At 52.1% G+C, this 14,407-nt stretch overlaps 1 protein-coding gene across 2 annotated transcripts in view; it reads right to left on the reverse strand.

The window, feature by feature from the left end:
- MAN1C1 (mannosidase alpha class 1C member 1) overlaps positions 1-14,407 on the reverse strand; it is a 139,197-nt gene that overhangs the window by 75,298 nt on the left and 49,492 nt on the right. For both annotated transcript variants that reach the window (XM_045997080.1, XM_045997090.1), the window contains exon 2: positions 10,916-11,012. In XM_045997080.1, coding sequence (XP_045853036.1) covers positions 10,916-11,012 — 97 coding nt within the window. The remainder of the gene's footprint in view (positions 1-10,915; positions 11,013-14,407) is intronic.

A 14,407-nucleotide genomic window follows, 5' to 3' on the forward strand; every position in this document is an offset into this window, starting at 1 on the left:
TCCTCCACGCTCCCTTCAGAGGTTTTCAACAATTCCTATTGATTCCTGCCTGGTTCTCATGCCTGGGGAGAGCAGGGAACTGTTCTGCCAGCCTGAGAGGCCGGGGCGGGGGCGGGGGGGGGGGGAAGGAGGGGGGATGGGGGAGTGAAGTCCAGGCTCCCCCAGCCCAGAAAAGTGACCCTTGCTGGGTCCTCACCAGTGGCTGGTGCCATACCTCCGCCCCCATCACAGAGCCCACTGCCCGCTCAGCCACACCAGACCTTCATCAGCCAGGGTGAAACACCCCAAAGTAGCCCAATCACCCACTATTTTAGGACCTAGAAGCCACAGGAGAGTCCATATGCCAGACGCCCACACTGTATGATGGGGAAATGAGCTCGGAGAGAGAATGGGCCTCGCCTAGGTCACAGAGCAGACTGGTGGTTGAGAAGCAATTAGAAGCCAGGTCTCCTGGTTCCTGAGGTTTAGGATGGGGAGAAACCACCAGGGCGCTACATTCAGGGGACACCATTTTTACACCAGTACTGCTTGCATGAAGTCTCTTACCACATCCCCACCTGCTCTGGCCAGACCGGACATCTTTTAGACCTCGAGGGCCATGATCTCATTCAATCTCCCCTCTAGGCTGTTGCACGTGTGTTTCTGTGCCCATGACCCCTCTCTTATGCGTCTGCCTTCATGCTTCAACTTTCTGAAGTCCATTGCTCCAAGAAGGAAATAAAGAGTTCTCGGTGTGAGTACCTTACTATACTTGTACCACCTGAATTGAAACTACAAGTTCATATATCTGTTTCCCCACTAGCCTGGGCAGTCTACATGGGTGTCTTTCTGCTGCTTCCCTCTGTGTCCAGAACAGTGTCTGGCACAATATAGGCACTGAACAATCACAGACAGATAAGTTAGTGGTCTCACAGGATCCTAGTAACAATCCTATGAGATGTCAACCTCCTCATTCCACAGAAAGAAAAACTGAGGCTCAGGAAAGAAATGTAACCCCTGTCCAGTGAGTTGGTAGGGCCAGGATTTGGAGACTCCAAGTCTTCTGACCCCAGGTCAACATTTTCTTCATTACAACCCCCTTCCTGGCATAATAACAGAACTAAAGAAGGTCCAGTTCACACCATTTTGGACCTGTGTGTTATGGTTGGGGTGCAGAGAGGTCGCCCCATGGCACTGGGAGATAGCGTGGGGACGGGGTAATGAAGGAAGACTTTGCTAACCATTCCTTCTGCTACAAAGAGCCCTTGAGGCAGCCAGGTCCAATTCACACCTAGGTTGAGGAAGGAAGAGCAGGGACCCTTCCAGACCAGGGCTGAGGGGCAGTGCAAGAAAGCTCTGCTCCAGGGAGCACATGCCTGGGAAGCTCAGGGTTAGAACAAAGGGTGGTTTTTGTTTTTGTTTTTTTTTTAGATTTTATTTACTGATTTGAGAGAGAGAGAGCATGCACAGTGGTGGGGGAGGGGCAGAGGGAAAGGGAGAAGCAGACACCCCACTGAGCAGGGAGACTGATGCAGGGCTCCATCCCATGACCCCAGGATCATGACTTGAGCCAAAGGCAGACACTTAATTGACTGAGCCACCCAGGTGCCCCCGGTTGCAGCATCTTGATTAAGACGGAAATACTCAGTAGGAGGCGACAATGAAGCATACTGACGACAGCAAGTGTTGGCAAGGATAATGGAGAGACTAGAACTCTCACCCGACGGCCGGTGCAACTGCTGATCCATTTCTCCTCTTGGCAAGACTGGCAGCATCCAACTAAAGCTCAACATACCAACATGGTATGACCCAGCTTTTCAAATCCTGGGTGAATCCCAGCGTAAGTGGCTGCTTGTTTCCACCAAAAAGCATGTACAAAAGTGTCTGTAACCCTCAAATACGCCCCATGGGAATGTAAAATGGTGCAACCACCGTGCAGAACAGCCTGGCAGTTGCTCAGAAGTTTACACACAGAGCTACCACGTGATCCAGCCAGTCCCCTCCTAGACAGACACCGCAGAGAAATGAAAACCCACGTCCACCCAAAAACTTGCACATGAATGTTCAGAGCTGCATTATTCGGAAGAGCCAAAAAATAAAAAGTAGACACAATCCAAATGTCCATCAACTGCTGAAAGGATAAATAAAATATGGTCTACTCGCAGAACGGGATATTATTTGGCAGTAAGGGGAAATGAGGAACCAGTATATTCCACCGTGCAGAGGAACCATGAAAAATGAGGCCCAAGGAAAGAAGTCAGTCACAAGAGACCAGATATCATACATCCCCTTTCATATGCAATGTCCAGAATAGGCAAATCTATGTAGGGAAAGAAAGTAGATCAGCGGTTGCCAAGGGCTGGCAGGAAAGGGATTGCTGGAGAGAGTGGCTGCTGATGGGTATGGCATTTGCTTGCAGTTGCCACGAACTGGAAACAAAAATGTCCAACAACAGTAGAATGGGTGGGTAAACTTGTAAAGGAGTGAACTCCTGTTTATGACAGAATTATGAGTGAAAAGCAGCAAACCACGAAAGAGTATAGACAGTCTGGTGCGAAATTTTGAAGCCGACTCAACTAATTTAAGATGACAAAAGTCAGAATAGCAGCGGCTCTTGGCGGGCTGAGTGGGAGGGGCCCGAGGGGACCTTGTGGGGTCTGGGAAATGCTACCTTGATCTGCGGCATAGCTACAGACTGTACCCATCTGTAAAACTCAGTGGGATTGTTCCTTCTGCTGTAGGTAAGGTCCAAGTTACATTTCAGTGTTTAAAAGGTCATTTTTTAAAAAAAAGAGGCTCAAGTGAAAAGACCAGGGCTCGGGTCCTGGCTTTCAGGCTTTTGTGAGAGTCCCTGTCCCTCTGAGTGCCTCGTTCCCCATCCTCCAGACATCGGACCAGATGGTTTCAAAGAATCCAACTGGCACTGACAGTCTGAGATTCTGCGAATTCACATACCTATTTGTCACTGCGTTTGTTGGGAAATTTGGCAAGTGCTTGCCATCAATGTGGTGCGAAGAGAAAGAGGGCTGGCTGTCTGCTGTGGGCTCAGTCTTGTTTCCAAGGAAGGCAAGGCCTTTGGAAAGTGGATGGGAACACCCCGCCTCCAGGAGGGAATGTCACTTTCGATATGAATCATCTCAGGCATCCAGCGACTTGCTCTGGGAATAGATACCCTGACTCACTTCTCCCTGACAGGGACAAGACTTGCTACTAAAATTTCAGATTTCAAAAGAACCAGCACAGCCCAAATAGCCTCTCAGAGGCGGAAAAAGAAAAAAAGAAGAAGAAGAAGAAGAAATCAGCCTGGTAACCAACCAGGACTCACAGAGGGGATGGGCATCTTTCTTTGTACTGAAGACCGGATGGGGCCCAAAGGAGGCCGCCGGCTCACACAGCTGCTGACGCCAGGGCTGGGCCGGGGACCCGAGGCTCCTGACCTCGAGTTTTCTTTTTACAACAACCTGCTACTACAGTTTTTAGAGAAATAAATTATGCTCTGTGCTGGTGGGAAGCCTTTTAAACGAAAAAGAGAAAGAAAACAGCCGAGATGCATCTTAATTAGAAAGTGCTTGGGAAGAAAAAAAAATCTTTGCGGGAGGAGGGTGCAGAGAGCCTCATGCCTTGAACTGTCAGCGGCATGAGAGAGGGAAAATCCAGCAGGCTAGTTCAGAGGGGAGCGCTTTGCTCCAGTAATTACCTAGTGTGACCTGAGGGGGCTTTCTGGTTTTTAGGAGGTGGTGGCAGGCAAAATCATGGATGTGTCATCCAAGGCCATGGGGAGAACCCCCTCCCCCCAGGCGACTGCAGCATCTGACTGGCAACTGCCGGTTCTGCCTGTCCTTCACATGTGGGGTCAATATTTTCATCCCATTACCCTCCTCATGCTAAAAGCCCATCTGCCAGTGACCAGCGCTTCTAATCCATTTCCTCTGCGCTCTGAGAGCCACCCCAGCCTCCGGATGGAGCAGCCACGGCTCCCAAAACATGTGACTCCCCGGAAGGCTTGCTCGCTGCCCTTACGCCTGACCCGTTCTATGCAAGGACGAGCAGCATCCCCACTTCCGATGCAGACGACAGCTCTTTCTCAAAACAAACCCAGAGCCCGGGTCAGGAATGTGCACCACAGCCTGCTAAAAATCAGTGAGCGACATGGCCTGACGATGATTTCCTGAGAATGATGGATGGACACTGGGTGTTTGTGTTTTCAGAAAAACAACCAGGGGCACCTGGGTGGCTCAGTGGGTTAAAGCCTGGGATCGAGCCCCGCATCGGGCTCTCTGCTCGGTAGGGAGCCTGCTTCTCCCTCTCTCTCTCTCTCTCTGCCTGCCTCTCGGCCTACTTGTGATCTGTCTGTCAAATAAATGAATAAAAGAAAAACAACCAAACTCATAAAAGTGGATATGGCATTTTCAGCCAGAGAAGTCAACGTGTTCTGTTACCCAAAAGCAGGGGAAGGGGGCGAGGGACCGGGAAGGGGGGGCATGCATGCCAGGCAAGGTACTGGGGCGACCTGACCCTACCCCCGCCTTCCCAGGTGAGTAAACTGAGGTTTGGGGAATTTTGTGACTCGCCCGATTTCGTTCATTTGGTAAATGCTGAGGATCTGACCCCAGGCGTACCTCTAACGTCGAACAGCTGCCTCCCGAGAACAGGTTCCGAGATCGTGGAAACCACATGGAGTTCTGGGGAAACTGCAGAAGCAGGTGGTTTTCGCAAACGGTCTCTCTGGCAAAGCGTGCAGTTCCCTAGGCAGCCATGCTGGTGGAGTAACTCTCACCCCCACAGAAAGATCCAGGCAGAGCGGGGTGTGTGTGTAGGAGATTGTGAGCATTTTGCAGAAGGCACTACTAAGTCACACGCCAAAAAGCAATTGTAAAAGTGACATCTTGGGACCTGGATTTATTCCCTCTTCAACATCATATTTGCTCCGTTTACAAGGCAAAGATGATTTTTCTCCCTGCCAAGGCCGAACATTCCCAGCCTGTGATCTGAAAATCATGCTGTGTTCATTTCGCCTCTTAACTCACCCAAGGCCATAAATCATCCCTCGAAACGGGGATTTGGTTGGCAGTTCTATCGGGGATTCACAAGGCAGAGGCGGAATCCAATTTGGGGCTCTCACAGTCCTCCCGGGTCGGCTAGGCCACGCGAGCTCCTCCAAGCTCCACAGAGAAGACGCCCGAGAAGCCTATCTGCTGACTAAGCAGGACCCGTGCTCTTCCGGGGTTGGTCTGCTGATTCTTAACGCACTCTGCGACAGAGGAGGAGGTCAAGGCCGCTGAAGAGAACGAGAGGAAGAGAACAAAGCTGGATCCAGCCCTTCCCAGCCAAGTCGAGGACGAAGGGCTAAGGGGAAACAGGGCACGCGGAGACAGGGGTGGGCAATTCATTCATTCCAAAATATTTATTGAGAGACCACGATGTGTTATGTGCCAGACACTGTTTCTTTCCTTGGAATATAATTATTTTCCCAAGTATTTTTTTTAACAAATAGAATAATAACAGCACTAGCTTATGGTTAACGAGTATCCAAAGATGGGGACGTGGAGGCACGCGGGCAGGCACTGCACATGAACTTTATCTAATCTCCGCAACTGCGGGGTGAAGGAGGGGTTATCCTCATTGCACAGAAGGAGAAACTGAGGTGCAGAGAGATTAGGAAACTGGGCCACAGGCACAGGACTCGCGAGTGGCAGAGCCAGGATTCAAACTCAAGCAGACGTGGTTCTCAAAACCATACTACCCTCGGCTCATTGTACTGACAGCCAATGGCATTGCAATTCTGTTTTCAGGTTATTGGGTGGGGAGAAGGTATTCTCTTATGCTGGGAGAAAAGAGGAACATCTGAATCTTTTTCCAAGCCCTGAATACTCAGCCAATGTCCACTAACTAATGATGCGTGGAGAAGGGTGGCTGCCCACCCAGGAAGTGTGTGTCCTCTCCTGGGTCCCATCAGGGCAGGGGAGCAGAAGAAGCAGCCCCACCAACCCTGAGACCAACCCTCCTCCCTGTTCCCTTCTCTGTGGCCACTGTTTATGGCCACTGGGGGACAGGGCAGCACAGTGGCTTATGGACTGGGTTTTGAAGTTTGACAGCCTTATGATCAGGTCTCTGCTTGATAACTGTGTGACTAAGCAAGTCCTAAAACTTGCCTAGCCTCAGAGTCCTCATCTGTGAAATGGGGATCAAATGGGTAATACATTCCTTCCAAGGGCTGTGAGTAGGACACGAGAGAATGTAGCCACAGTGCCCGGTGTGATGCAGGTACAGGAAGTGGGTGGGCTCTCTGCCCCCAAATCATACATCTCCTGGTGGTCTGCTCCCTCCGAAGCTCTGCAAGTTCCCAGCTCCTGGTGGTGATCTGGCCATGACCACAGGCCTGCATTTCAACAATCTGGCCTTGGTCAGTTTAGCTAATCTCAGAGTGGGTGGTGCAAAGAGCACTGGGCTGGGACTCAGGCTACCAGAGTCTAAGTCCCCAGTCCTGTAATTAACGTCCTGTGTCACCTTGGGCAAGTCCCTTCCGCTCTCTGACCTTGGTTCTCCCCGACTCAGAGGAAGGAGTGGGAGTTGCCTTAAAACCCTTTCACCCTCTCTGGTGGTACCCCCTCCCAAGGCTCTGTGCCCTGCTGGTTTTCCTTGCTGCAAAGGGAGGATGAAGTTATCAGGGCTCATTCTGACTTCTCGGGAGGATTAATGCTCGTTAAGTGCTTCAGGGCTGGAAGCTGGCACCAGTGCAAGGTGTCACTTACTACCCGCCCGGAAATTCTTTTCCTGGCAGGAGGCTGGGTTTTTCCATGGCCTTGAACTTTAACCTTTCCCTGCCTAAAAATTCCTCTGTAAGCTGCTTAAATGAAGGAGTGAATAGGACACTGCCTACCAGTGGGCTGCCCTCCCACGATCCCTGCCATGGGCACTCCAGGGCTGGGGCAACAGGACAGGAGGGATCTGGTCTTGCGGAGCCCTGGAACCCTCACGTGGGTCCTTGGATCCAGGGGTCTTGGACACGCTCCAGTCAACGTGAGAGAGGCACACGCTGTCCTAAGAGCCTTACGTCACCCTCATAGCAGCCGACTTGAAGAATGCCAGACATGAATATGAGCACTTCTCATGTCTTAACTCATTTAGTTCTCAAAACAATCCTGTGAGTAGGTAGTATTGTGGTCCCAACTTCACAGCTGGGACCGTGAAGCCCAGAAAGGTTAAGAAACTTGCCCAAGGTCACACAGCTGAGAAGTGGCACAGCAGCACGCGCATGCAAGCCATCCGGCCCGAGTCCACGCTCCTCAGCCGGCTTGTTGAGCGTCCTCCCAAGTCCTAGCAGCAGGCCTTTCTGCAGGTAAGGAAGCTGGGCCTCTGTGCACTGAGCCATCATGCTTTGTGGCACTCCGGCTGCCGCGTCACCACTGGCTGTTCTCCCTCCCCTCCCTGAAGGCGTTCTGTGAGTGGCAGACTTGGCCCTGTGACTTACTAGTGGTCAGAAAGCTGCCATCGAGTGCCCACGCTGGACCTGGCTCCGGGCGAGGCCTCAGTCCGTCTCTAGTCTGCCACCACCGCCCAGGAGGTGGGAGTCTCTGCCCTACTCCGCGGTGTGAGGCCACAGAGCTACTAAGTGGCCACACCGAGGTTCTCCTCAGGCCTGCTTAGATCCAAAGTCCACACTCTCTCCACCACCCGGCTGGACACTAACAGGGACACTGGAGCGACCTCTCAGAGGAAGGGGAACGAGGCAGATATCCACCATGGCCTGGGCCACAAGGCAATGAGCAGGCTAAGGCCTTGCTCGCAGCACCAGGGGCTTGGGAACATTTTCTGATGGGCCTGCTGAGCTGGAGGTTAGGAAAATGGAAGCCTCTTTGACTCTGAATTGTTAAGGATACAAAAACTGGCTCAAGAGACACATCACTCGGCAGTCTCACTCTCGGAGTGAGAACGGATTCAGGGAGGGGTGCATGGGCAGCTGGGAGCGGAATTCAATTTGGTGAAATGCTGCACAGGAGACCGGGCTCGGCATCTGATGTTCTCACTGCAAAGCCAGACACCAGTGTGAACTCGTGACTCTCCCCCGTATGCACCCCTCTCAGCCCTGCGCGAGCCCGTGTCCAAACAGCTCAGCCAGGTCGGGTGGGGGGTGCAGGGGTGCACTGCTGCCACCTGGCCTTCCTGGCACGGCTCAGTCTGTAGTGAAGTCACTGAGGATGACAGCGGCCAGAGCCCAGCAATGATGCCACCCAGCAGCCCACGTGAGCCGGAAAAAGAAGGGGGAGAGTGACAAGCGGCTTAACCCAGGTTAGCTCACCTCTTTCTATCTTTGGGAATAGTCTGGCTTGGAAGTCCCTTATGGATCCACCCCAAACTAGAACCTCCTCCTGTGGGTGCTTCCCATAAGCCTCTGGCTCATAAGACACATTTGTGGGTAACCACAGTCTTAGCTACCACCTATTAAGTAGGTTCTGTGTGTCAGGCAGGCCCTGGGCTGCGGGTCTAATATTTTCATTAGTACCACTGTGCAGAAAAACTCAGGCTCACGGAGAAATGCCTTGCCTAAGGTCACACAACTTATGGGCCAGAAAGTGGTCCATAAGCATTTGTTGAGTGAAAGACTAAACCTTTCCCAGGGGCCAGCCGCCCAGTACGCCGTCTTTGCTGGCTGCACAGGAAAGATGCTGCCAGGACTCCTAGAGGCACAGGAGGACTGGCACCCAGGGGAGTGGCTGCTCTGGGAGAAGGACACTGAGGAGACCTCAGGACTTCCCATGGGCTCACCTAGGCAACTGCTGACTGCAAGTATTGTACTGTAAATCGTAAACCACTCACACATACTGGGTCCTTTGCATGTTCATTCGTGCTCTCACAGTAGTCCAGTATGAAGGACAAATGAGCAGGGGCCCAGAGAGGTTAAGCAACTCGGGCTTGGCTACAAAGATAGCTTAGGACAGAGTGAGGACTTGTACCCAAGTACCTCGGATTCAAGGTCCAAGTTTCTTTCCACCGTTCTAGCTGCCCACACTTTCTCCATCAGGTATGGTGATTGAAAAGGGACTGAAGAGTCGAGATGCAAAGGACAGCCCTTGGGAATTTCACACAACAGAACTTGGCTTAATCCTACCCATAGTGCTCCCCATGGTGCTCCCTCTGTCCCCATGGACGGTCTGAGCACTAGCTATGCCTGTGCTCTGCAGTTTCAGGAATCAGCCTCCCCCGACTTCCACCAATTCCCTGGATATCTGCAAACTGTCAGCAAGAAGGAGAGGGGAAGCCTCCGTGGTTCCATCCCAGATTTATACCGGTAGCCAAAGCTCCAATGACTGTGGTAAGACCCACGCTGGCCCCCTTTCCCCAGGGCTAATGTGGGACTTCGGGGAAGGTCTATGTTCCAAGACAGAGAAGACAGCCAGACTCTACACATCTCATACTTGAGGTTAAAGAAATATCTGCCTTTCTCTCTTCTGACTCAGGAGTCCTCCCTAGGAATCTATCCAAAGACAACATTTTATGCACAAAGATGACAACTGCTGAATTATTTTTAATAGCAAAAAATTAGAAACGACTTCTGTCCAACATTAGCAGGGTGGTTAAATGAATTATGGCACATCCCTGCAATAATTGCCACCATTAAAAACATCCTTTATGACAAATCTGAATAAGTTAGAGAAACACTTATGATGTAACATTAAGCCAGAGAGAGAGAACATAAAATTGTATATCGAGGGGAAAAAAGGCACAGAGAAGATTGGAAGGAAATGAATAAGAGGTCAACAGAGGTTGCATGTATGTGGCAGAATGAGCTATCTTTTGTCTGTTTTTTCACTTTTTGATACCTTTTCTTTTTCCCTGTGTTCCTATGATAAACAGAAAAATGAAAGAAGTTACCGAAAATCTCTCTCTTTCTCACACAGACACACAGACACACACCCAAGGGGAGTGAGTTATTGGAACATCCAGAAAGGATGTGATGCTGACTGGTTAGAGGGAGGAAGACAGGTCCCGTGTCCCTCTTCCCATAACACAGGCACTTCTCACAAGACCACACACTTAGGGGCCATCCCTTTAAATCTCCCTTGAAGATTTTCCTGGGACATCTGACTTGGTTCTTTGGTTCTGGACCTCAGGGATCTGTGTCTCTAAGCAGTGAGGAACACAGCGGGTGAGTTTCCATCTCTAGCCCTGGACAGCTCCCGTCTTTCAGGGAAGAAGCAGGCCAGGCCGCCTCCAGCATCTTTTCTGGAGAAAGGCCTGCAGAGCGGAGAGCTGGCGACTTGGAAGGGTGTTAAGTTTGGAATGTGAGGCCATGCCCACAATAAGGCACTCTACAGACTCTCCAGCTGAGAGAGGCTCTCGAGTTAGGAGAACCCGTGGCTGGAAACGGAAAAGACACGAGCAAGTGAGGCGGCAGGTCACACAAGAGCTACCAACACAAGGCAGTGCCCGTGATGCTCCCCGATGAGCGACAGTCCTGACCGTCCGCTGGCGGGGTGTGCAAGACGCACCCGCAGGACCCTAAAGGTGGCACACGCGCCCACCTCATCAAAAACAGGTCCCATTTCTCCACGCGCTCACCCGAGATCGTCTTACAGCTACGCCTGGGGGGCTGGAGTCAAACCCAGTCCTCTGTGTCCTTCAGAACCCCTGACCTGCTCCTGGGAAACAGGTCTCCATTCCTCACCACCCCCAGTCACACGTCCAAGTGTGTTTGCTCCAAAACACAGATGCTAAGTGCGTATAAAGAGTGTAAAGTGAGAAGGAAGCGTGTTGGCTTCCCCCAAATCTAAAAGGCTCAGAAGCCTCAAGAGCCCAGAAGGAACTCAGACTTGGGAGCCCCAAGTCTGGGGAAATAGGGACACAGCTCAGCAGGGGGTTGGGGGGGGGGGAAGAGCCAAAACTGAATTCCACTCAGCCAGCAGAGGGGCTGTGGGTCTCACCCACACCAACTCACCAAACATGTTGCCCTCATAGCCGTCTTTTGTGAGCGGTCGGAGCTCGTTTTTCCCCATGGCGTAAAGTCTGTAGCTTCGCCAGGCGAACTGCATCATCTGTAAGAGAAAGCAGGAAACAGAACCTGAGTGTGGCAACTCCCGACCGTGGGCACTGGCCACTGGCTTCACCCTCTGCAACAGGATTCGAAACCATATGAAAAAAATATATAATCTTCCAACCTGAGGAAGACCACCTCCTCTCACATAGTTCTATTCACAGTGACAGCTGCCTGGACGGCCATTTTCCTCACATGACCCCATGAGCCCAGAGTCTACCCACGGATTCCTCAGAGGAGACACAAAAAGCAATAAATATATTCTAGCCATCCTTCAGTGCCAAAGTGAATAGCCACCTCTTCCATGAAGCCTTCCTGCTTTGCTCTGGCCTAAAGCCATCCTCTGAAAGAAAGGAAACAACTCACGGAGTGATGCCTGGTACAAAGCAATCCCCTGAACTAGGGATGGTTGATTCCATTCTGCAGATAAGGAGACCAGGCAAAGACACGAGGTAATTTGTGCAAGGTTAGCCAGAGACTCAATCAGAGTGCTAAGAACTGAACCCATGCCCTGTGGCTCTGAAGCCTTAGGTCTTCCACCCCTGCTAAAGCCTTTGTTCTGTCCCTTAATGTTGCCACAAGTCTCTCCGCGCCTTTCTGACACTTGGCTTGACTCACCCTGGCCATCCCAGGTTCCCCAGCACCCCAGCCAATCACTTATCAGGCTTTGTTTCCTGGCTATGAACCAAAAGCTCTTCAAAGCCAGAAACTATGCCTGCCTCAGTTTCCCTCACAGCACCCAGCACAAGTCTTGGCACACATAGGCAGCAATGAATATTTATCAACTCTGTCCCCCAGTCCGTGCATGAGTTCTTAGTACTCTAAGGCAACTATGTCAGTCTCTAGGGAACACCACGCCAGCACCTTGGTCCCCCGGATGCACTTAGCCTGGAGGCTAGAGAAATGGACGTTCAGTCCTGCTCGCCTGGCCCCCAGGCTCACCCCTCTAGAGTGCTGCCTTTCACCTCTGCATGGCAGGCCGCTTAGGTGACAGTGGGGCCGGCAGCAGAGGCACAGCTGGGGGCCTGGTGCCTGGGGAGGTAGCTGGTTTACTGCAAAGAACTCGGGCTTCAAGGCCAGGGCCGTCTGTGTGCGCCTCTCACCTCTTCTTTGACCTTGGCAAGTTACTGAAGGTCTCTGAGCCTCAGTGGACTTCTCTTGGAAATGAGGATACCAAGGCCTGTTTTCCTGAAAGGTTTAACCCCTAATCCTGAAAGGTTTATGTGAAAGAAAGTAGCTGGAAATGTTCTTTCTGACCTGCCACAGCATGTGGTTGACAAGCACGAGTCCTCTGCCCTCTTCAGCCTCTAAAAACCCCATCTGGTCCTCCAAACCACAACCACCATCCCTCCTTCCACCTGTCCTTAGTTCTCAAACTTTGCTGGCATCGGCATCACCTGGAGAGCTTCCTGAATCAGCGCGTCAGCCCCATCCTTGAGTTTCGGATCCAGCAGATCTGTGGTGGGCCCAAGAACTTGCCTTCCTAACGAGTTCCCCCACGATCCTGCTGGTCCACAAGCCAAGCCTGAGAACCACCCATCTGGTCCACGTGTTTGTCTCTACTTCTCACCTCCCCTCCAGACACTGTATGGCACCCTTCTACTTCTCTCCTTCTCGCTCCTGGCCCACCTTCCTGTTGCAGCCCCCTCCTTCTGGACGTCTCCACCCTCACCGTCCATGCTCTGCTGTTCTAGGCGCCAAGGCTTAGCAGTCTCTCCCAGGCACATCTGGACCATGACCTCTGCTGTGCCTGCCACTGTGACCCAAATACACGGCCCAGGAGGGCAGATGTGATGAGTCTATGACCCACGCCCCCTGTGAAATGACAGCAGGATCCGGCAGCACCTCTCCATTTCCCAGATGTTCAAACTGAGGCTCAGAGATGGAAGTGGTCAGGATGACACAGCCAGCAGGGCTGGGAACTAGGCTCTTTCAACTCCCAGCCTGGCCAAGCCTACCCTTATGCTCGGCCTGCTATGTGACTTCCCATGCGACACACATGCAAATGTCATGGTAACGCATGCCAAGCACTTGGCATGGGCTTTGAGTCCTAGTTCCATTCCTCTGTTATTTTCTACTTATCCTGAATTGGCAATAACAGAAACTAATTGCTGGGTATGAGTGCTTAAGGGAGACTGGCCTCCTCCCTCAGTATCTCTGATCTGGAGGCTCCCTCAGTTAAGTCAATGTGAGTTGAGGTTGGGGAGGGGGTGCGGGGAGAGCGGCAGGAGGCTGGTAAAACACACATGACAGAAGGAAAGAAGCAGCAGAGGTCTGGAGGGGGAGGACCTCCAAACCCCTCCTGCTTGCGAGAAAGAGAAGTGGGTGTACCCGAGTGATTAGGAGAATCACAGGTCTGTACATGTTCCCAGGGGAGCTGCCACTGTGCGGATGTGGAGACGTTTGGAACGGGGACCGTTACCTCAGTCATCTACACCAGTGGAGGGGAATGAAGGCACAAATAATCCCTATGCCACTTGGGACTGGATTCAGAAGGCAACCAGAATGGCTCTCAACTCTCTCTCTCTCACACACACACTCACACACATACACATGTGTGTGCGTGTAGACACACTCGGGTCTCCCATCTCGGGTCACAAGTGGCTCAACCTGGGCACTGGATGAGCAGGGGACAGGAAAAGACCTCCACCAGGCAGTCTGTACTTCTCTTCCTGAAGCATCCTAAGCAACGCCCGAGCTGGTGCCCTATCCTGTGCTCAGCGACAGTCCAGGCTACAGCCCCAGCAGGAATGCGGCTCTGGGCCCACGTTCTCCTCCCCTGACAACTGCTTTCCTTCCTTCAGATCCCAGCTGAGACAGCCCTTTTGCAGGAGGCCACCTACCCAGCCATGCCTAAGTCAGGCCCCCACTCCTTCCCCACACTCCTGACTTCACAGCCCACAGCAGCCTGCAGTCAAGCTTTTATGTGCTCCCCCTCCCCCACCAAACCCCTGGTCATTGCTGCAGGTCTCGCAATCATTCAGGGCCTGGCACATACTAGGTGTCCCTGAATATTTGCTGAATGGCTGTGAGAACAAGAAAATGGCTGTAGAGTTTAACACACGGTCGGCAGACTGGTGGACCTCACGTGACCTGAGTAAGCTAGATAATGGGTCAGAGGAGAGGGGCTTCTGGGAAACAGAGGCACTGAGAAGAAGGCAAGTGTGTGTCTCAAGTGGGTACCCAAGTGTCCTGATGGATACACAGGACTGTTAGGGACACAGGAAGAGAATGAACCACGGAAAGTCTATCTCACTCTGGAGCTGGTGATAACATGCCCTGGGTGACCCCTGAACTGGACTTTAGGGGTGGACAGACCCTCGCTTCATGCTAGGCAGTTCTAAGACCTCAAAGGTCATCCAGACGACCTCCTGCCCCATGCAAGTTCCTTAATTA

Source organism: Meles meles, chromosome 1 (assembly GCF_922984935.1).
Source record: "Meles meles chromosome 1, mMelMel3.1 paternal haplotype, whole genome shotgun sequence".
NCBI classification, from domain to species: Eukaryota; Metazoa; Chordata; class Mammalia; order Carnivora; family Mustelidae; genus Meles; species Meles meles.